The sequence below is a fragment of the Mustela putorius genome, unplaced genomic scaffold (assembly GCF_011764305.1).
Source record: "Mustela putorius furo isolate JIRA1106 unplaced genomic scaffold, ASM1176430v1.1 tig00000095_pilon_pilon_pilon, whole genome shotgun sequence".
NCBI lineage: Eukaryota > Metazoa > Chordata > Mammalia > Carnivora > Mustelidae > Mustela > Mustela putorius.
The window spans coordinates 9,788,084-9,812,521 of record NW_025421280.1 but is presented as its reverse complement, the minus strand read 5'-3'; the positions used below and the strand labels follow the sequence as shown (position 1 = coordinate 9,812,521).

Below are 24,438 nucleotides of genomic sequence, written 5' to 3'. Positions count from 1 at the left end.
TCACATCCATTTTGTATTTAGAAACCTAGAAGTTGGTGACTATTAGAAAAAGAAGGCTTTCTCTTTTATTGCTTTTTTATGAGCAAAGTTTATCAAAACCTCTTCAGAATAAAACTCACAGTTTCGAGCAAGTCCCACTTGTCTTGCAGAAAATATATATGTATTGAAATCAATACATATATATGATATGCCGGTGATGTAGCAGACACAATAGTATCTGTGGGAAGGACTGCATTTCTTTCCCAAATTTATGGAATTAAATGCCCTAGGGCCACTCAAAATATGACTCAGAAAAGTACTTCATTAACCATTCCTTGCTGCTGGCAATAACAGACCCTAAATCAGGCACGACCTGTGAGGAGGGAAATAGCAGCATGTAGATCTTAGAATAAGGCGGAAAGAAAGAGCCACAAAAACCAGGCACACGGTGCAGTACAAGGGCCTCAAAGGGAGAAACTCAGCTGGGCAGCTGCTGCTTAGCCTTCAACATACCGACGCACGCACCTAACACAAATGCCAGCATTTTAGTCAACACTGAGTCAAAACTAGCTCGATTGAGTTATCACTCCACAGCCTCTGGCCCTGAAAAGCCAGTGGGTTGGCATCCAGCACACACAGTCTCACTTCCAGAAAGTCTCCATTTTTGCCATCAGCGATCTGCTTTGGGAATTCATTCTTGACCAATAGGTCTCCTTGTGTCTAGTATATCTGGAATAATAATTTCAACAATTCCTGTTTGTTGAGTATTTGCCATACACCAGGCATGCGACGAGTATTTCATATGTTACATCTCCTTTAATCCTCACAAAATTTTGTGAGATAGGGATGATCCCCCATTTTAGAGATGAGGGAACCAAGGTCGAGAAGGTGTGAGGATGATCTTGGCTAATGTCACACAATGAGTAAGGGTTGAAGAATCCAGAACTGATGTCAGAACTGTGGCTCTCAACCCATGTGCTGAGCTGCCCTTCTAAAGAATGAAAAAAGGGGAGATGGGGAAATGGTAGAGAAGTGATCTCCAAGGGGTGTGTTTTTACCGCTCTTCTGAGTATGGTCAGAAAGCTATATACTAAAGAGAAAAAAGACTCAGCTGGTCTCTATTCCAAACTGACCCTTCATAAATTGCTTCAAAGGAGCATTAGGTTAAGAACCATTGTTTTGAACCTTTTGGGCCAGGTGGGGGTGGGGGAGTTGTCACTAAAGCAAAACCAAGCAAAACAGCCTCATGGCCATTCCAAACCAACAGCACAGCAGAGTGAAGTGTACATGCTTGTCACATACGATCTTTCAATACATGTATTTAACAACAACAACAAAGGCAAAGACCAACAACACAAGCGTGCACATCTAAGAAAGATGGAGTGAAAAAGAAAAAATACATTTCCAAACTGCAGGCGATCTGCTGCCGTCCCATCCAAAAGCATCAGCAGAACAGAATGTTCTGTCTCAGCTCCCTTGTGATTCTCATAGTGAGAGCATCTCCCTGAACTTGAAGTATATTCCAGTGTTGAAAGATCCGCGTTTTTCATACTTGTCTCCTAAACACAAGCCCAGAACCCCACGGGCACTCAAAAGTAAGGACGCCGCTCACTATGGGAGACTGAAAGTTTTATCGAAGATTGTTTCGATTCTTGGAGATTTTCTCATTACGGAATCCCATCTCCACCTGTGTGTGATTCGACTCTCATATTTCCAACACGTTTTAAAAAGGTAATTGTGATTGCAAGTGTGGATTTCTTTTAACTTAAGCTCCACACAATCACCTTCACAGGTCCCATAATTTGGCTTTCACGTTCTCTCAAATCATCAAAACAAAGTACTTGCAAAAGGTTTATTTCCCAGGTGTTTTCCAGTAGGCTCAATGCCGTCTGCCACCGTGCGTAAACAGAATGGGGGTGGTTCCCAAATATGGAACCGGATTGTTGCATACTTATCTCCAAAATGGGGTGCTGCATTCTTTGTGCTCTTAAGAAATGCTATTTGGCTTCATTTTTGTAATAGTGGAAATGACTTCTTAAAAAAGGGGAGTCATATTATGAACAGCACTTAATGGAGCAGCTCTGCAAACTGTTACAAGATTATTACATCTTCAGCTCATTTCTGCAAATTTGTGTGGAATCAGGGTCCCCTTTGTGACCAAGAATATCTTACATAGAATCTTCACTTTTATAATAGCCAATTTTTTTCCCTCTCATCAACAGGATACAGTATAGCATATAATGAGATCTCATTACGACAGATTTTAATACACCACAGGTTAAATGGCGCCCACATAGGCTAAGTTCTCAAGACCAGATTCTAATAATAGGCAGTTTAATAAAGTGCATATTATTGGACTTTTGCCTGATAATGTTAGTCCTGATTCCCTGAAACTCAGCTCCACAGGTTTCATTAAGCATCCAGTTAAAGAAAGGAAGGAAGGAAGAAAAAAGAAAAGAAAAGAAAGGAAAATAAGAAAGAAAGAAATGAAAAAAAAACAGCATATTGGTGTTTCTTCTTTATTTGGAAAAGACATTTTTACTCTGCTTCTCTCTATTAGAAATAACACTGGACGAGGTGTTGCAGTAATTATAAAAATATATTTTATATTTTATATATTTTATATAAATAAATTTTATTTTTTATGTTTCACCATTCCAGTGAGGCACAATCTTAACGAAGCATTAATAATTGGGGGCTCAGGCTCTGGAGTCAAACGGCATTTGTGTCCTGGTTTTACCACTTGCTATGGGAGACCTTGGACAATCTATTTAACCTCTTTGCGCCTCAGTATTCTCACTTGTTAATTGATGGTAATAATAGTGCTGACCTTATCACTGAGAATTAAATGAAATTAACACTTAGCACAGTACCTGGTATAAAGAAATGACTCAATAAACACTAGAAGAGAGAAAGTTAAGAGGAAAGTTACCTTAAAATTGAATTGGGAAAATGAGACTTACCTCCACGAAACTGAGGCCAAAGGGCCGTGTGTGCAAAATGATGTGAGAAAGCCTGTTGAGAGTGGGGCCGTGAAGGGCTGCGGACGCCAGAGCACACTGGGAGGTTTTTATGGAGGAAGGTTCCTCAGAGGACCTTGCATCTCACAGTTTGTTTGTGGGCCTGCAGCCCTGGCATCACTTGGAATGCAGACTTAGAAATGCAGACTCTCAGGGCAACTGGGTGGCTCAGTCAGTTAAGCATCTGACTCTTGGTTTTAGCGCTGGTCATGATCTCAGGGTCGTGGGATCGAGCCCCGTGTCAGGCTCCGCACTCAGCATGGGGTCTGCTTAAGATTCTCTCTTTCCCTCTCCCTCTGCCACTGCCCCCTAAAATAAGTAAATGAATCTTTAAAATGAATAAAGGAAGGAAGAGAGACAGAGAAAGAAAGGAAGGGGAGGAGGGAGAGAGGAAGAAAGAAAGAGAGAAAATGCAAACTCTCAGACCCACTCGAGACCTCCTGAGTTAGAATCTGCACAAGATCCCAGGAGTTTCATGAGACAGGAAGTCGAGAAGCGCTGTCCTAGAACACAGCTCACCCCTCAGAGCTTTGGGGCCTGTCATTATTTCTTTCTTTTTTTTTTTTTTTAAGATTTTATTTATTTGATAGAGAGAAATCACAAGTAGACGGAGAGGCAGACAGAGAGAGAGAGGGGAAGCAGGCTCCCTGCTGAGCAGAGAGCCCGATGCGGGACTCGATCCCAGGACCCTGAGATCATGACCTGAGCCGAAGGCAGCGGCTTAACCCACTGAGCCACCCAGGTGCCCCCTGTCATTATTTCTTATCACACACATCAGTGTTCCTACAAGAATAACACTGGGGAGAGGGAGACTCTACTCCCAAACACTCCCACTGTAAAAAAAAAAAAAAAAAAACTGTGAATGTTAAATTATAACAGTTCCATGTTGGAAATAGGATAGAACTGACAAAAATACGTGGAATCAGTTAAATAAAGCATGAAACATAAGTTATGATTCAATTAATATTTATGCCTCGACAGAGTAAAAATCACAAATATTTATTTCATCCAGACTGAAAATGAAAACCAAGAAAACCTGTGATGATTCTCTCTGGGAGGATTTGGGCAGAAGTCCCTGGTACCTTCAGGCTTCCAAAAACATGTATTCCCCTAGAATGCAAACATTTCACTTCCGTGGTCTCCCCGCCCATTGTCCTCAAGCACACACCAGCCACGCAGCGTTTCAGTGACTTACCCTGTGTACACAACACACATCGCAGACAGACAGACACTCACATACCCAGACTCATCCACACTTTGACACTTTTTCGTAGCTGCCTCCTTTCTGTCCTTAGGCACCTGCTCGAATCTTGCCTGCCAGAGACACAGCATCTTGAACCTAGAATAAATCTGTGGGAAATGGGATAAGAACAGAAGGGGAGAGTCCAGTGGTGAAAATGGTAATATCTATCTTTTATCAGGTGCTTTGTGATGCAAGATATTGTCCCACAGATGATCCTCTTGTGTTTTCATTCCTGCAACAGCTCTCTCAAACAGGCTGTTCATTCTCTACTTTTCACTTGAGGAAATAAAGGCCTATAAGTAAGGCCTGTAAGTACTTGAGGTCAGGTAAACTACCAAAAGCTACACAGGTAAGGGGCGCCTGGGTGGCTCAGTCAGTTAGGCATTCATCTCTCGATTTGGGCGCAGGTCATGATCTCAGGTTCATAAGATCGAGACTCGCAAGGGCCTCTGTCCTGTGCAGGGAGCCTGCTTAAGATTCTCTCTTTCTCTCCCCCTGCCCCTCCCCGCCCTTAAAAAAATGCAGCTAAGAAGCAGCTTAACGGAGACTCGAACCCAGTTCTATCTTCTCTCCACCTGACAGAGTAAAGCCAAGGCCTATGTATCCAACAGCCATCTTTTTGAGGAATGGCTTCTGCTTTGTAATTCAAATGTAATATTTTCCCTCACTTTCACTGGGTATGATGAGTGGTGAAGAGGCAAAGGAATTTTCCAAAGTCAGAGTAAATTTAAGCTGTGGATGGGGAAGTGCAGGATAATTTCCTTCTTGGTATTTTAGAAGTTCTTCATTTTAACCATCTGTTGCAGGCTGACAGATGGGTTGATATATGACAGAATAATGGGCCTTCAATTCTAGAAAGGCATAAGGAATGCTTGAAAAAATAGCAGCTCTTTTCATGAACCTAGCTGTACTAATGCTTGCTCACTTGCAAAAAAAAAAAGTCGGTAGGAGGGAAGTGTGAAATATAATCATAATCATTCCCCTAAACAGAAAGTTACTCACAATTGCCAAAGGTCAAATCCAGTAAGATATGCCTAGTCTAAAATTATGCTAACGTTTCCAAATCCAGTTGTTTAAAAGGGCATACTGAGGGGGTAAGGGATAATACATAAGTTAAACACACACACACACACACACACCAAAAACCCTTCTTCCATTCCTGTCTTCCGGCCATTTAATTTTATTTTTTATAGGTGGCCAGTGTCATGCATTTCTTATATCTTTGAGATCATTTAGGAAGCACACAGATTTTTGAAATCCAGGTGAGTTCCCAAGAGATGATGTCAGATGTGAACTCTGTCCTTTCTTCTGCCATGCGGTGGGTATATCTGAGAAGTCGTATAGACGTAGACATTTGGCTAGGCACCAGGGACCTAGGTGATTAAGACTGTCCCTTCCCGGGGTGCCTGGGTGGCTCAGTGGGTTCAGCCGCTGCCTTCAGCTCAGGTCATGATCCCAGGGTCCTGGGATCGAGCCCCGCATCGGGCTCTCTGCTCAGCAGGGAGCCTGCTTCCTTCTCTCTCTCTCTGCCTGCCTCTCTGTCTGCTTGTGATCTCTCTCTGTCAAATAAATAAATAAAATCTTTAAAAAAAAAAAAAAAAGACTGTCCCTTCCCCAAGGAGCTGACAATCTGGTGAATGAAACCATGGGACAAGAATTTAAATAGCACATGCTGCGGACTCTCTGGGAATGGAACGATGATCGGGACCTTCGCTGACCTTAGCAGTGGCTCATTCTCCAGGCAGAAGTCCTTCAGGTGGCCTTTGCAGTCTTCGCACGATGATTCCAGCTCGTTTCCTTCCGGTCATGTGCTGCAACCAGATGACATACTGACACACGCACCCCCTGGTTCTTGCCCGACCTCCTCGGTGGGGCCAGACAGGTTTGAGGCTCGACCCGCGAAGAAACACTGAGTCAAACTTTAGATTGCGTTAGCAGTATTTTTGCCCTATGCCTTGAACTGCAGCAGAGTGAATATTTTGAAAAGGACATTAGTATACGGATTGAAAAAAAAGAAGTCATCACAGCTGAACCCATGGTCCAGTGTCATCGACCAGGACAACAGCCCATGTCTTCATAAAAGAATCACTTGAACATCATTTCATCTTCACCTCCATCATCATCCCAACCATTAATGCAACAAGTAAAATATTCCAGTCTCTGTGATTCACATTTTAATTTAATTTGAAACCTCACCACAAGCCTGTCAGGTAGGCTTACATGTTACAGATGTGAACACTGAATCCCAGAGAATTTTTAAACCCCAGAGCAAGTCTGTACTGCGTTATCTCCAGCCATGCATAGCAACTCTTCTGTGTCTTATCTGGGAGATAGCAGGAGTGCAGAATAGTAAGTTAATAATAGGATTATGTTTTCAAAGGAATATTTGACAGCCTGGATTTATCTCGACAGTTCCTTCCCACTCTAATGTTACGTCATGCCGAAGGAGGAAGATGCGCTTTCTTTCCACTTGCAGGGAGGAGGAGGATGGCAAGAGAACACAGAGCAGAGACCAGAGAGGGGCTGACTTGGCTCAGAAGGTGGCACCTGAAAGGTCTGCCAGCATTTTCTGAGTCGAAATTTCTCCGTGTAGCTCACTTGACATGATTTCCTATAGAATACACCCGTTTTTAAATGTGGGTTGGAGGGGAACCTAAAAATATTTAGACAAAAGAAGAAATTGCTTTGGAATACCTGATGTTTTTTACCATCCATGCCTCTACTCCTTGCCACTGTATGGAGAGAAAAAGGTAGTTGTGTGTTATGTCTTTTTTTTTTTTTGAAGTGTGTGTGGGTGTGTATATGTGTGTATATGTGTGTATATATATACATATATATACACACCCACACACCACACTTTTTAAAAAAACAGATAACACACAACTACCTATATATATACATATATATATATATACACACACACGGGTATATATATATACATACGGGTATATATATATACATATACACACCCACACACAGACACACACACACATATATATGTGTGTGTATATATATATATATGAAACTCCCAAGTTTTATATATAAAAAACTGATGAAGTAGGTTTTTTTTTAAGTTTACTTATTTATTCAAAGTAATCTCTACACCCTATGTGGGGCTCAAACTCACAACTCCAAGATCAAAAGTCGCATGCTCTTCCAACAGAGCCAGCCAGGCTTGTGGTGGAGTAGATTTGATCACGCAGGGAGAGAACATTCTAGCCCCAGGCATGGGAGAGATGAAGTTCAGTTCTGGCTGTCTTTGACTTGCAGCCTCCCCCCATGTCTCCTGTATGCCACACTTCCTCCAGATGTTTCATCTATACACTGCCTGACATCTGGCATTTTCCAGATATGTTTACAATGTCCAGATGCTTTATGTCAAGTCGACAAAGCTGGTGGTTAATTGACTAAATCTTAGCATTTTTATCTGGCTGATTCAATGGCAGCACCCAAAATATACTGGAAGTGCTAAAAAATACATAAAAATAAAAAGAAATATTGGTAAGATGATCAGTAGGTGTCTTCAGATTTCCGGATTCATCCTTGACTCATAATACAAATGTGATTTTTCTTTTCCATGAGTTGTTTTTAGATGTGCAAATCAGTTTCAACAGTTGACTCCCCTCTGGTCTAGGACTTGAGCATCTTACTTGTACCTCTCCTTACTGGTAGATGTGTCAAAACCAATAACCAACCATTTGGAAAGAATACTATTTTCAGTATAAGCTAGAAACTCACCTGGAAACAGTTAACAGCCCTAGCTGGTTGCCTAAGCTTATGAACTTCAAAGAGCGTGCGGGTCCAGAAAGGCAGGAATCCTCTTCTGCCATCATTTAGATAGCTAAAGACATCCCCTGCAGACCTCTTCACCTCTTTGGTGATTGGCTTTCCAAGAGGGAGAGGATTGCCGGTGAGCAAGGGCCACCAGCAGAGAACGGACAGCCTCGGCAGCCATCTGAGCCACCAGAGTACTCACTAACTGAGCACTATTTCCCTCCTTTTAAACCTTTCTTTGCTAGCAGAATGGCCCAGTGAATCTTCCTGGTTCTAACCAGTGTCAATGTGTATTCTTCTTGGGCATGGTATAAGCAGGTAGTGGAGAGACGCCCCAAGTCCCCTCTAGACATCAATTCATAGACCGTCTAGATAGTCATTTTGTGATGTATTTATTATACCACCTGTGCTGATAACCACTCAAGGGACAAACCTAAAAGGATTCTAGATGCAACCAGATCTGTGCAGCTTTCCCTGTCCCCCAAGACTGGCTAGTGTCACCACTGTTTTGTTTGTTTTCAAAACACCAGGTCCTTTTCCTGCAAAGCCATTATCATCATCTGCAATTACTTATTCTGTAATTATTTGAGTAAGATCTCTCTTCCAACAGAGTGAATACTAGGGTCGTGTCTGTTTTTATTAATTAGTGTATTCCAGAGACCTGGCACCTAGTCGGTTCTTACTGGAGATTTATTGAATAAATCACATCTGATTTATCTGACATTCAAAACCCACTGAATACTTTTTGATGCTGTTATAGATCCAATTGTATACAGAATTTTCCCCTCTCTCTCTCTCTCTCTCTTTCTGTGTGTGTGTGTGTGTGTGTGTGTGTGAGAATTCATTGAGGGCTTACTATGTGTCAGGCACTGAGCTGAGTATTCTACTGAATTAACTCATGCATCCATGGCAAAAACCCTGTGAAAATGTATGTCATTATTGCCCCTTTTCACAGACTGGAAAACTGAGGCTTCTTTGAGTCCCTGCGCTAGTTAGTAACAGTTGAGATTTGAACCCAAGGCTGATGGATTCCAAAGACAATAGAATTAACTATTATGTGATGCTTTGTATTCTAAAAACCTATAGGTAGTGAGATCTACCTCACAAATTCCTAGTGAAGATTAAATGAAATAATGCACACGAAGGCCTTAGCACAGTGCGTGGCTCAAAGTGAGCGCCAAATCAGTAGCAACTATTGCAAGCAATACTGCTACTACTACTACTAATTTATCTTGAACTAATCTTCTGATATTACTATGAACTTGTTTTGAAAGGTGCTATTTGCAGTGAAAAGGTTAGGCAGGGTCAATCAGAAATCAAATCATTTTTAAGGGGTGTCTTTAATATTGATTTACAACAACATTGCAGTGAGCTAGTGAAGACTGTGTTTATTCTGAGGTTGTCAAACAGCCAAGAACACCTCCCTCTTGCACAAAGATTATGAAATCAATTGTCTGTGACTAAGCTAAAAGGAGAGATGCAGAGGATCTTTTAAAAAGTCTTCTTTTCTTAAGAGAAATGAAAAACAAGAAACAGGAGGTCCCAGTTTCATAGCTGAGCAACCACGGATCAACTGATAAAGTTCTTTGAAGAATAAACTAAAACAGAAAAATGCCGTGTGTCAATCACAATCAAATTTAACTTAAGAGGAAAAGAAATGAAGTCCCACACTGACTCTCAAGCAGAAGCCAGATTCTTTGCACATGAAACAATATGACTGATTAATACTCAGCCCTTTCAACTGAAGATCAGCCTCCACTACCTCTCTCCTTTTGCAAAATTTCGATTAGTTGATGGTGTGACAGTAGTGCATTTTACAGTAATAACATAAAACGATCCAGGGATGCCTTGGTGGCTTAGTCATTAAACATCTGCCTTTGGCTCAGGTCATGATTCCAGTGTCCTGGGATCAAGCCCCACTTTGGGCTCCCTCCTCAGCGGGAAGCCTGCACCTCCCTCTCCTACTCCCCCTGCTTGTGTTCCTGCTTTCACTATCTCTCTCTCCATCAAATAAATAAATAAATCTTTTTTTTTTTTTTTTTAATCCAGATTGTGCAGAGAAAGGAAAGATGCATACCACTTGAGGACTGGTACACTCCTGTTCCTACTCCATCTTTTGAACAATACCTAGCCTATAGTGGGAAGATCATTAATATTGAGCAAGTGATTAGGGAAAGGAACTGATAAAACAATGGACAAATGGAGAAATGAATGGGATTTGGAGTCCAATCAATCCGAATTTGGTATCCAGTTCCTTACTTACTTCTCTAAGCACTCCCTTCATCTGTGAAAGAAAGAAATCAAAACAAAACAAAACAAAACAATAACATCTCCTTCATAGGGCTATGGTAAGGCTGAACTGAGGTGAAATATGAAAGCATTTTAACTTCGTGCCTGATACATGTTGGGCCCTCTTTAAAGATCCTTTGGAATATAATGAGGTTCACACTTCAGCAAGGCGCACAGACTTTTGAGCTCAGTGAACCTTGTTTGCAAACAAAGCTCAGCAACTTAATGACTCTGAGAACTCAGCAGCTCACTTCACCTTTCTGAACCTTGATTTTCTCATCTGTAAAGTGGGGTCAATAATAGCCGTCTCAAAGCGCTATTTGGAGAATTAAAGGAATAATGTATGGGACCCACCATGTCTGATACATAGTAACTCCTCCATAAATGCCAGCCATAAGTATTAATATGGCCACTCAATTTTTATTATGATCCAATAAAGTCATGGGCCTCTAAAAGCAATAGAGTCCTTTAATAATAGATGAAAACCCAGATTCTGTAGCCAAACTCTTTGGCTCCGATCTTTCAAGCTGGAGTTAAGTAATTTTATTCCATCTGGAAAATGGAACTGTGTATTTCTTCCCATTTCACCAGCCACTGTTCTGCACATCTCCTGAGCATAGAGAGGTCAAGTAAGATTTTCCTCTACATCTAGGCTGAAATGCAGTCCCCACTATCCTCGTAGGCCATCTCCTCCTGTCGGCTGCCAGTAGGGAAGGCCCAAGACTCTTTGGTCACACTGGTCTGCCTTCAGACCTCTACCAGACCACTGGGGTCTTGCATTGGGCCACTTTTATCAACCCATATATGAGGTCCTACAGACCAGGAGGGACATGAGGGGCATGCTGGCCTTGTGAAGGCTCAGCTGACGGATGGCTACTAGGGTCATCTCGGACTTGAGTGCCAAAAGAAAAGGTGACATCAGTGACCCAAAAACAGGAGAAGGAGCATCACTCTCACTGCGAATGGAAATGTACTTCCATTTGTTAACTTTGGTTGAAGCTGTGCCGTGTAATACGGTAGCAATAGCAATGTGGCTATTAGATAGTTGAACTGTGGCTGATACAAATGAGAATGTGCTTTAGGTATAAAATACACACCAGGGGCGCCACACCAGTGGGTTAAAGCCTCTGCCTTCAGCTCAGGTCATGATCTCGGGGTCCCGGGATTGAGCCCCACATCAGGCTTTCTGCTCAGCGGGGAACCTGCTTCCCTCTCTCTCTCTGCCTGCCTCTCTCCCTACTTGTGATCTCTGTCTTCCAAATAAATAAATAAAATCTTTAAAAATAAATAAAACAGAATACACACCAGACTTCAAAGACTTCATACAAAAAAGGGAAAATGTCTTACCAAAAATCTTATATGTTCAGTTTCATTATATAAATACATATATTGTCTTCATGTAATTAATGGCACCAGTTTCTTTTTGCCTTTTTTTAAAAATGGGACTATTAAGAAACTTGAAATTACATATGTGATTCACATCTCTGGCTCACCTTCTGTTGGACAGGACTGACCTAGTCTCAGTGTTCCCTCCCCAGGATGGGGCCTTATAGGCCTTTCCCAACTTCAGCCACCCTGAAACTATAAAGTATTGATATTACAAATTATTACTGTCCCCTCAGCTATAAATTATTTGCTATTGTTCTTTAAATTATTTTCTTAAACCTAAATAAAATGTAATTTTGAAGAAAACCCTGTACCACTAATGGATACAGAAACCCAGCATTATTTGTCATAATTAGGAGATAGAAACGTATCAGTGGGAAGTAGAGAGTACTGGATTCCCACCAGATACCATTGCTTGTATGAAGGCTCTGAGCCTGGGGCCAATTTTCTTTGATAAACAGGTGTTAAATATTTGTGAAATAGATGTTCGTGACAGATTGGCACCCAGCTGAGACTTTCTTCTTTACTCCTCAGATTGAAAGAGAATTGTGAAGAAAAATGCTTTTCTCAGCGTTAGGGAGCCCAAAGTTATTTATTGCTATGTCTGTGTTCCCACAATAATGGGTAACTCGAACCTGAGAACGTGTGGGCATAAGGGAAAAGCCACTCACTAAACAAAGAGGCTGATGCCCGGCATTCAAATCTCAGTTACTTGTGGGGACTGGGACACATCACTTAACTTCCCTGAATCTGTAAAATGGGTATAATTATATTCAGCCACTTGCAGTTATTGTGAACATCAAATGATCTTCTGCTACTCCGTGTTAACAACTAAGGACATTCTCCAGAAGTCAGTGGTCACTAGTATTCATCCTTCAAATGAAGTAAACCTGTGAGCAGGCAAGCTTCTCTCTTCCAACACAGGTCCCAAGCTCTGTCCTGAGCTGAGCTTCTAGCTTGCTATTTGATGCTGTGTTTCCTGGTTCACAGCTTCTTTCCAGGATTCCTGAAAGCTGACTTACCAAAGCAAATCCAGTTACACTGAGGGTGACAGTAACTCATCGGGCTGCCCCGTTTCTGGTAGAGGCTCTCACCATAGTGTCAGCCACACAATAAACAGCAAAGCCATCAAGGAGGCAAAAGAGATAATAATATCATGGAAGTTGAAATACCGAGAATATTTGCTAATAGAAATAGGAAAATTGACCATTTTACCAATACCCAGTGTGCCGCTATCTGGGGAGGTAGTTTTACCTGCTTCTAAAAGAGTAAGTTTGCCATCACCAAAGATGATTCCCTTTTATGCCCCAGAGTGGTTCAGGACAAACATCTCTAATATATTAAATTACATTCTACTATGAAAATGAGCTTGCTAACAGCAAATTAGGAGAAGCAGGGGCAACAAAACATATCCAGCAATCGAACTGGAAACAGAGCACCCAGCCAGCATAAAGCCAGGCTGCTTCCTCTGCCTGAGGAGGCGGTTTTTTTGGATCCCTGAACACATCCTTCAAACATACTGCAGAAACACAGCCAGGCAGCGAGGCAGCAGTCTCTCGCTAGTGTCGGTGTTCTTTAGGTACAGAGTGAGACCACTAGCTCAGAGTATATTTTATAAGCCACTTAATGAACCAGAAGCAAATCCACTTATCTTTCTTGGCTCCTTTTTTGTTTTGGTTTGTTTTTAAAGATTTTATTTATTTATTTATTTGTCAGAGAGGGAGAGAGCACACGCGCACAAGCAGGCAGAGTGGCAGACAGAGGCAGAGAAAGAAGCAGGCTCCCCATCGAGCAAGGAGCCCAATGTGGGACTCTATCCTAGGACCCTGGGATCATGACCTGAGCCAAAGGCAGCGGCTTAACCCACTGAGCCACCCAGGCGTCCCTTATTATTATTTTTTTTAATCTGTGATATGGGGCTAATAGGTTTTACGGGGACCACAGAGATCCCAAGTGTGAGAGTTTTTTTTGAAGCATGAAGGCACTCGAATGCAGCCTCCCTTCTCTATGGGAATAAAGACCACAAGCAAAGCCTGCAGAAGGTACCTTCAGAGGGTTAATGGATGCACATGGTAACCTAGCTGCAAAAGTTACAGATATACCATCTGAGTTTCTTCCCTGCACAGTCTTCCTGTTAGACAGACACAGGGCAGCAGCATTCGCAAACACTGGGTCCTCGTCTACATCATCAGAAGAAAATCTCTCAAGTGGGAGGCATTTACCTCTCCTGATTCAGCAGATGGTGCAGGTGGACCCTGAACATGGCGTTAAGTAACATGACTGAGGAAGTTATCCCACCTTCTGTTTAACTTCAGGTCTTCTGGTTAGGTCGTGCTAGTATCTCCTTAATATCCCTCTAACACTTGCTCATCTCCCTTTTAACAAAGATCCCAGGCTCTACAGCCTTGTGCAAACATCCCCTGGTAGAATTTAAGGCATTTTGTTTTCACTGTGGAGTACTTATGTTTGCAATTGCCTTCTACCCATAGCAGGTTGGTTTGACATTATAGAACACATATTATTTCCTTCTGAGATGACCTCACTTATGTCAAAAGGGTAATTTGCTTTAAGTGAAAGGTGAAGCAGTAACAGGAGAATATGTGCATAAAATCAAAATTGTTTAGGTGGTACCAAAATGACTAAAATTTAGAGAACGCCAGCTAAGCTAATTATCTACAAAAACACACCAAAGCGCATCCCTCCCCCCTGGCTCATGATACACTGCAGTAATCAAGCCAGGCATTAATTATAAGGAAAGTATTCGCCTGCCTCTGCTTCAGTTTTCTCGTAAGAAAAGCAGGGCTAACGTCAAGCACGTGTGTCATAAGGTTAATGATGTCTGTAAGTGCTGAAGCAGAGTGCCTGGCGCGTAGGAAGTGCTCGGTGAACGCAGGTCATGGCAGCTGTGGTTGAGGCTCTGGAGACAATTTCTAGTTCGGAACAGCTTCTGTTGGACGCCCTGCCCCTCCCCTTCATGCTCTGTGCCAGGACCTGAGTGCATGGATCACGGCAGTGGGCCCTCTGCCCACTGGGTTCCAGCAGGGTTTGGCTAATGGGAGCCTCAGCAGGAGATTGGAAGAGAGGAGCATAGGGGTCAAGGATTTGCTCCCATACGGCGCTCCCGGCAAGCAGGTTCTAACTCAGGCTCCATGCAGAAGCCAAAGGTTTAAAAAGTTCAGGCTAATATCTTCTTTATCTAGAACTTTTTACAAAATCTCATCTTCACACTTTGCTTAGTTGTGGAACACCTGGCACTTGAGACTGCTTTCTGAAACCCTTTGCTGCGAAACTCTCAATTCTAATGACATTTATGATTTGGTCTGATTATATAAATCCCGATGCTGCTGTCAGGACAAACAGAGCCATCTGAAATTCAGTCAGTCAATATCTTGATTACATCGCCACATTATTTTTATTTGGTCTAACTTAAAGTAGGGTATGTTTAAATATACACAAGCTTAGGGACCCCTGGACGGCGCACACAGTTAAGCATCTGATTCCTGTTCTGGTTGGGGTCCTGATCTCAGGGTCATGAGATTGGAACCCCACATCGGGCTCAGTGCGGTGTCTGCTTGAGAGTCTCTCTCTCTCCCTCTGTCCCTCCCATTCATGCTCTCTCCCACTCTCTCTAAAATACATACATAAATATTTTTTTAAATGCATAAGCTTACATAAAACAAAATAAAAGTCATCTCTAATCCTACGAGCACCACTTGGTAAACTCTTACACAGTGTTACATACATAAATGTAAATGTCTTATCAAAGCGGGACTATTTTGTATATTTCTTCCTTCCTTCCTTCTTTCAGTAAGTGTTGATGGCAACTCTTGGGCCAAGATTCAGCAACGAGCAAAGTAGACTGTTCTTGCCCTCATGGAGCTGACCTCTACCTGGGAGAAGCAGGCAAACGAAAAAAAGTATATTTTCACCGCTCACAACCATCTTATGAGAAGATACTGTTATTGTCCCATTTTACAGTGAACTAATCTGCAGCTTCAAGTCATCCTAGCAAAGTGCCCAAGAACACCATTAATGACTAGCAGGGTCAGGATTCAGCCCCAGGTCTATCTGACGGCAGACTCTGAGCCATTAGCTAGTACAGAAGATACTGTAATGTGATATATTGATGTCTCTTTGTAAAGTGGTACTAGGGGTAAAATTTGGGGTACACTCCCAAGTACAACCCATTTTTTCACTCTCAAGGATCCTTGACTTTAATCATGAAGTTTGTGGAAAATGACTTATTACTATTTGTCATATCTAAATTAAGCAGGACTTCAGGTCCAGCTTTTGAACTTTTTAGTGTACTTGTTTTAAGTAAGAAGATCAATTATTCCTTCAAGTGAACATGAGGGGAAGTAGAGACCAGTCAAGCTCCCAGGTGCCAGAAGCAGCTGGCCAGGCTTCCATTCCTGGCTCCAGTACTTACTAACTCCTTACTCTGAGCAATTTTACGGAATCCCTCAGTTTACTGAATGCCTCAGTTTCCCCAACTGTTAAATAGGGACTGGATTAGCATCTGTTTCACAGTGTTGTTGTCAGGAGTTAATTCATGTAAACTTGGGATAATACTTCACACATAAGAAGTGCTCCATAGGGGTACCTGGGTGGCTCAGTGGGTTAAGCTTCTGCCTTCGGCTCGGGTCATGATCTCAGATTCCTGGGATCGAGCCCCGCATCGGGCTCTCTGCTCAGTGGGGAGCCTGCTTCCCTTCCTCTCTCTCTGCCTGCCTCTCTGCCTGCTTGTCATCTCTCTCTGTCAAACAAATAAATAAAATCTTTAAAAAAAAAAAAAGAAAGAAAGAAAGAAATGCCCCATAAATGTTAGCTATTCTTACTATTATCAACAAGTCTAAAAGTTTTTATATTATTTTCTCCAATTTCCACTGGAGACGTCGTCACATGTCTCTGTTCTTGTTTCCCCTCCCTACCACCATTCTCTCAAGTCTATTTTTAATTACAATGAGCATAGACCATGACAGCTACTCTCTCATAACTGGGAACGATCGGGTGTCTATAGCCCCTAACAAATATGTAACAGCAAGAGAAGGGGTTCGTATTTTGCCTTTTCTTAATTCTCTCCTAAGACTGTGCTCAGTACCTGGCACATTCCTCAGGAAGGACTGATTGAATGCATGCATGAATAAATAAGCTACCAGAATGAACATGAACCTGAATTTGTGTTCAACAGAGTCGACCTGGCTTATTTATTTGTTAGCCATTCCTCCAGCTTGTAATTCAGACTCAAAACACTTGAGTCTCTTGATTCCAAATGTTCTTATTGATTGCTGTAGATATTGTATTTGTCTGTTTCTACCACCATATTCCAGAAACAACTTAAGATAGCTTACATGGATATATGGAACACAAACTGGAATTAATTAAAAAGGAGAGGGGAAAAGAAGGGTGAGCATATAAAAGCAGGCTGGGAATAAGGCTAAAATACCCATACGATAAAAACCCTATGGGTCAGTTAAGAGAAAGCTGTGAACTTTCTAGAGCCACCATGAAACGTTCAACCGTCAAGTCACGTAATTTGCAGCAGCCTGTGGATGAAAAGGTAGCCATTTCTCAGAGGATTCAGCCACTCTGAGAAGTGGACAGTCTAGAACATTCTCCACAGAAGTCAGACCTAACATATAACCGTCCAAAACAGCATCCTTACAGTGTAAGAATTCCCGCGGTGTCAATCCTGGAATCTTGATGAAAAGTAATTCAGTCATGTCATGAGGGGAAACTAACCAGAACAAGTCAGATGTGCCACGCCATTGTGTAGGAAAGAGACACAGAGCAAGTTTTCTACTTGACAGGCTTTTCATTTAGAATAGAAAAAGAAATCTTTCTGTTGGTATAGCAAATATACTCTTTTCCTTGCCAGGTCAGTGTTTTTCATATACTGGGTAAGAAGGACACAACATTTTTATTTTAGTCAAGCATAAATACAGTAAATCTGTAAATAATCTATAAATAAATACAGTAAAACTGTCTATGTTAGAACATGGTCTGCCTCTGACTTGGACAGTGACTCCCATCCCCCACCCTCTCTGAGTCATGATGGAGGATATGAGAAGTAGCCCAGAAGCTCAGAATGTTTCTTTAAAATATTCATCCTCTTACATTGTAGAGTTGTTGTTTCATGTGAAAAAAGAAACTTCTTTCCTCTGTAATCATAGCAGATGCTTTTCTAAGTCAGACAGATCTGGATTTGAATTCTGGCTCTGTCCCTTTCTCTATGTTACCTTATCCCTTTGATTTCCTCATCTTTAAAACTGGTATTAAAAATACTGTCTAACATGATGTTTGTAAGGATAATTTAATATAAAAATTATATAAAATTATCCTTGCCCATAAAAAAGCATTCAAAACAGTATGGCTAATAATACTTCCCACTTAGCACAGTCCCAAGCATACACTAGGTGACATATAAGTTTGTTAAATGATTTTAAAAAAAATGAATGAATATCTAGGAGTCTTCAACAATCAGCAAATCTCTCCATTTGCAGTCATCATCACATAGTGGCTAAGGTCATGGGCTTAGGGATTGGCTGGCCAGTTGTGACTGCTGACACATTACTAATTATCTGTGGGCATCTAGACAAGCCGCTCGATCATCCCCTGTCCCATTATTTATTTTATACACATATACATATAATGTCACAGAACTTTCTTTTATTTATTTTTCAACTTCTCCTTGGTTCCAGTGCTCTGGGATCCGGGAATTTTCTGAAAGGCAAGCCACATTGTTGCATAAAGTAACCATTTCTTTTTTTTTTTAATAAAGTAACCATTTCTTTTCTAAAATTCACACTTTTACTGTTTTCTCTCTTTGTTTCTATAGGACTTCATCGTCACCGTAGTCTTTTCGTTCTTGTGGTTGGTGGGTTCATCAGCTTGGGCGAAAGGACTGTCTGATGTCAAGGTCGCGACGGATCCCAAGGAAGTCTTGTTACTGATGTCCGCTTGCAAACAGCAGTCCAACAAATGTATGGCTGTCCACAGCCCTGTCATGTCCAGCCTAAACACCTCCGTGGTATGTTTCCATCTCTGCTTTACCTCCCAAAACTTTGTTTGCCATTCAAGGGAATAGAAAAAACATAGGCCAATGTAAAGGGTGATATTTTGCTCCCTGTGCAAGGTGATCCTCTGGTCATCAAGTTTTCTATTGTCAGAACCCACTGGCTTTAATGCCGCCAATTATGGAGTCTTAATAAGAACCCAGCAGGTATTGGCAGCTGCTGCTTGGATGAGAGTCAAGTCAAAATTCTAAGCCAGAAGCAGATATAAAATCTGAACTTTAAGGCTGAAACCTGCCAGAAGTTAAAAGGAATATTTGATGGCAGAGAGGTCTCCTGGGAAGAAAACATTGTTCAAACTGAACATAGCTAGAATACATCTGGTTGATTGGAGAAAAAAAACACACAGACCTGGTAGGATGCAAGAAAAACTGCATAGTATAAAAAATACTTAAACAGTTACGGTAGTTTTTTCACAGTCATTTTTTTTTTTATCTCCTCCATGTTCCCGCTTTAATTGCCTGGTAACTTTGGAAAAGCTGAACTAAATTAGTTGAACAAAGTCAAATATTATCAAATGTATAGCTCTCACAAAAAGATAGAAAAATCTGGCAGATAACAGGGCAGCTAAATTGGATGCTTGTGTTCTTGTAAAGAAAGAAACTGCATCTAAGAAAGACAGAAGCTATAATGGCCGCAAAAAGCCGTCGTTATGGAAGAATGGAAGACCCGACAGTGTTTGCAGAAGGAAAAACATTCTTTAGCAATCCCTAAAAATAATGATCTTGGCTTCAAGGTTAGCTTATGTTTTACAGCTTTCTGAAATTTAATCTGAGAAGGCAATTAAGATGGGGGAAAAGGGTTGCTAATCATTTCCTGATGATTTGATGGTGGATCCTGCCTTGGTGAGAGAGGAAACGTGGAATGAAAGTGTGTTCGAGGGTCTCACCGTGATTTTTGCTCACTGCCGGTCACACCACTGCTGAATGCATGGAAGGATATTCCCCAGCTTCTGCAGGGTCTTTCTGGGCAGCGCTGAATGAAGGTTATTGTAATCTGGATCTCAAAATCTAAAAGAACAAAGAGAAAAATCACCCAATGTGTATGTTCAATAACTAATCAATCTTCTAATACATTATGACATCCCTCATGGTCTATTTAATTCCACCTCTGATGTCTCTAACACGTTTTAGACTAAGCAATGGGAATTTTGAATGGGAAACAATGTGAGGTGTCTCCTAAAATCAAAAAGAGGTATTTGCCTTTCTCTGCTTGACTGATTTCACTTAGCATAATACCCTCTAGGTCCATCCGTGTTGTGTGCCAATCACACTCAAATAAAAAGAGAAAAAAAATATACCCACCAAATTCTACATGTACATAAATATATAACATTTTCAAATAAAATATGTAATTAAATGTTTTTTTAATCAAAAAGTGAGGGGCACCTGGGTAGCTCAGTCAGTTAAGCATCTGCCTTTGGCTCAGGTCATGATCCTGGGGTCCTGGGATCAAGTCCCACATCGGACTCCCTGCTCACCAGGGAGCCTGCTTCCCCTTCCACCTCCCTTCCCACTTGTGCTCTCTGCCTCTCCAAGAAATAAATAAAATCTTTTAAAACCTAAATTTTTTAAAAAATCAAAAGGAGAAAGGATGGAAACCACATCGCATGTTCTCTGAGAGAGGACGGGTCTGCTGCTATTGTCATTATGGATCTACATCAGTTAAGGGTCCTAGTGGCAGGAAATTCAGTCCACATTAGCTAACAAAAAACCATCTGCCTGTCCCTAATGTCTGTTCTCTGCATCCCACTCTGTACCAGTGCCCGTAGGTGCTGGAATTCTGGGTTGCAACTAATAGAAACGGACTCTGATGAACCTCATCAGGAAAAAAAGAAATCTTCGGAAGGGTATGAAGTAGCTCAGAAGACTGATGAAACTGATGAAACAGGCTCTACAAAAAGCAGTATCTAGAGCAAGGTCAAGGTTCCGGGCGTGATGTGGTGTCTCATCTTGCATACTCTGCTCCCGATTCCAAGTTCCAGCACCCAGCTCACACCACTTGACTGCAACTGGGCTTTGCGAGGGAAATAAAATTTCTATTACCAAAAGCAGAGGAAAAGAATATTTATCTGCCAAATGCTGTGATTTTTTTTTTTTTTCATTACAAACTCATTTGGCTTCAAAACCTATTGAGCTAGCTTTTCACAGGAAGTAAAAGTAATTAGAAAGACACTCGAAACGTGTCTTCTAAGGGCAGAATCCCGGGGCCAGAAACTGGAGGATCGGCAGGAAACTGGACAGTTCCCATCCTTCACCCTTTAGCTCTTTCTTTCTGGATGTCAGTTAGATCACTGTCTCTTTACAGATGCATTTTTTTTCTTCTTCCTGTCCACACAAAAGAAGATAGTCATCCCACGGGTTCTGAGTTTATACTTACTTTTATCTTTTTTTTTTTTTAAGATTTATTTATTTATTTGAGACAGAAAGAGAGCGAACAGGGGAGGGGCAGAAGGAGAGGGAGAGAGGGAATCTCAAGATTGCTGGCTGACCACCTAGCCCTATGCAGGGTTTGATCTCACAACCCTGAGATCATGACCTGAGATCATGACGAAGAGTTGGACACTCAACTGACTGAGCCACCCAGGTGCCCCTATGTTCCTTTTCAAAGGAACATCTTGGATTGAACTAAAATCACTCAGGTTTAATCCCACATTTCCGGCAGAGAGAATCTCATGAGCTCATTTCCGGCCAGATATCCACCTTGACTGGGGATTGGGGAAATGGTGCAGAGAAAATATGGCTCCCAGAACCCAACCAGCTTGCCAACTAGGGGCATGTAGGCTTTGGAGGAAGAGCCAGATGCACCACAAGGGCTGACCTCTACGAGTAAGTGGTTCAGCAACAGCAGTGATATCTCTACCAGGGTAACAAATTTACTTTCTCCAAAGCATTTTGGCATCTATGATTTCCCACTAACACAATTAGGAAGGGAGCTATGCAGATATTTCAAACGCAGGGAGCTGTGGTGAGGGGATCTACATAAGACTTCCCAAGTCATGACAGTATTGCCAGGCCAGAGCCAAGTCCGCAAATGCTGTTGCCACTCGAAACGGCTAAAGGCATAGCACTGGAGTTAGTCTGCTAGGGTTTGAATCTCCACCATTCAATAATGGACTGACTGCCCTTGGACGAATTAATTCCGGTCCCTACACCTTCATTTCTTTATCTATAAAATGGGGCTATTATCAACCATACCTCACAAAACTGTTGTTCGATGAGATGATAGATGATAAATACTTAGCACAGTGCCCAGCCTAGGGCAGATGTCCAGTAAGTGTCAACAAAGCCTGCCTCTCCAATACCTTCATTTTCCTAAGCGTCAGATCATGTTAGAACCCAAAGAACGGGGTAGGGGAAAGGAATGTTTGTTTCTCTCTCTCTCTCAACTTTTCTTTCAAAGATTCCCTGAGCATAATTTCCATCCATAATTTCTACTTCCGCTTCTCTGGCTTTATTATATGCAAACTTGACGTATCTTCTCGGCTAATCTAGATCTCATCTCCTCATTCTTTATGCACGATTTCTTGAGGTCTCTCCTTCCGTTGTCCCCACATCTAAGCTTGAATCAAAACCCTTACTCCAATTTCAGTTGCAACAAAATGGCAAGAAAGGATTAGAAGGCCCATGAGCCTCTGCCATGTGCCCGCCATGAGTCTGCAATATCAATGTGATGACAATGGAATAAGACATCACCTCTCCCGATGCATGGGGACACCTTGCTTATGTTCTCACTTTTAAGTTGCATGTCCCTGATTTCTAGATTCTTCTTGAGCATAACTTTCTTGGAAACCAAGTAGCAGCAAGCAAAAGGGAGAAATCAAGGAATAAGAAATATGAAGTGACAGCTCTCGGCAAAGCCATCTCTTCATATCTGGAAAGATTCCCTTTTTTAATTTTTTTTTATTTTTTCAGTGTTCCAAGATTCATTGCTTATGCACCACACCCAGTGCTCCATGCAATATGTGCCCTCCTTAATACCTACTACAAGGCTCACCCATCCCCCACCTCCCTCCCCTCCAAAACCCTTTGTTTCTCAGAGTCCACAGTCTCTCATGCTTTGTCTCCCCCTCCAATTTCCCCCAATTCACTTTGCTTTTCCTTCTCCCTATGTCCTCCATGTTATTCCTTATGCTCCACAAGTAAGTGAAACTGTATGATAATTGACTCTCTCTGATTGACTTATTTCACTCAGCATAATCTCCTCCAGTCTCGTCCATGTTGATATAAAAGTTGGGTATTCATCCTTTTTGATGGAGATGTAATACTCCCATTTGTATATATGGACCACATCTTCTTTATCCATTCGTCTGTTCAAGGGCATCTTGGCTCTCTCCACAGTTTGCCGATTATGGCCAAAAGATTCCTTGATAATTTTTTCTAATCATATTGACATATATTTGCAAAGATCGAGCTTAATCAAGATCTCCCCTAGCTAGAAAATATCCTACTTACTATACACCCGGATGAAAGTTCCCGCATGCAGGTAGCCGTTTCATTGGTGATTACCTATGTTGTTTTGATCACATAGCTGTTAGGCTGTGAGTACCTTATTTATGCTTTGTGTCTCCCTCAGCAAGGAGCCAGGAGCCCGGCATAAAATAATGGTAAACAAATGTCAGTTAACATTAGAGGAAGAGAAGAGGGTGGAATGGAAGAGAAGGAGGAAGGGATAAACCAGTCTTTTAAATCCCATGAGGGCCTAAGTATTGCTTGGGCTGCCCACATCCCCTATTGTCAAAGTCCCACGTCAGCTTATGGTGCAGCCAAAGAGCCAGCTGAATACAAGTCATGGAAATACTGGGGAAAGTATTCAGTGCATAGCTTAGCAGTCAGTAAGCATTTTCTAGTGTGTCCAGCACCATCCGGCTGCTTTACACATGTTCTCTTTAATCCTTACAACTGTCACCCAAGTCAGGAATAATTGTCTTTGTTCCATCTAAGTTTGGGGGTGGGGGAGTGGGAACGCTGAGTTCCAGAGGCTAATTGCCTTGTCCAAGATCACAGAGCAAGAAAGTGTAGAGTTTAGGCAATCCTGATTTCAAAACCCACGGGATGACTCCCAAGTTGACATTCAGGTAGCATGTCCTGATCAACCCGCAGCTAAAATATGCAAATACTTTGGTGAAAATCCCCTACTCCAAGGCCCCAAGGCACCTCATCTTGACTACATTAGCCTCCCACCGGGCACCATTCTACCATCCAGCAACCAAGGGATAAATTCTGGCCCAGCAGGGGACTTCCAGCTCCCAAATTCCAGAGCTATGGTGGTGGCCCAAGTCCATTTTGATTGGTGATTGTCACACTGAGTGGCTACGAAATATACCTTAATGTCCTCACAGCTTTATATCATCCTGTTGTCTGTCTCCAGTAGGGGGCTGTTAAAATAGACCACTCATGGTTAGTTCCCAGGTCAGTTCCACTGCCCCCGGGGAAAAGGCGGGGGAACAACTGTTCTGTTTGGGGCCTCCTGCACCAGGAAAACAGTTCTGCTTCCAACAAACACAGGGTCTGGGGAGGCAACACCTGATCCTTGAACTTACCAACAATGCCCTTTTGGAGAGTCAGAAGAATTTCTATGGGAAAGCTATACATCCAGGTCTTGGGAAAATATCTCCTACTTCTCGGAAACCTGCATTTCACTTATCGTCCAGTTTCAACATTCATTTCTGAAT

General features: G+C 41.9%; 1 protein-coding gene and 1 long non-coding RNA gene across 3 annotated transcripts in view; one reads left to right on the top strand and one right to left on the bottom strand.

Annotated features, from left to right (window-relative positions):
• SYNPR (synaptoporin) overlaps positions 1 to 24,438 on the top strand; it is a 311,271-nt gene that overhangs the window by 284,453 nt on the left and 2,380 nt on the right. For both annotated transcript variants that reach the window (XM_004738296.3, XM_004738297.3), the window contains one exon: positions 18,530 to 18,721. In XM_004738296.3, the coding sequence (XP_004738353.1) occupies positions 18,530 to 18,721 (192 nt within the window). The remainder of the gene's footprint in view (positions 1 to 18,529; positions 18,722 to 24,438) is intronic.
• LOC123391478 overlaps positions 18,341 to 24,438 on the bottom strand; it is a 29,657-nt gene continuing 23,559 nt past the window's right edge. The window contains exon 2 of the long non-coding RNA XR_006606197.1: positions 18,341 to 19,774. This is a non-coding gene — a long non-coding RNA (uncharacterized LOC123391478). The remainder of the gene's footprint in view (positions 19,775 to 24,438) is intronic.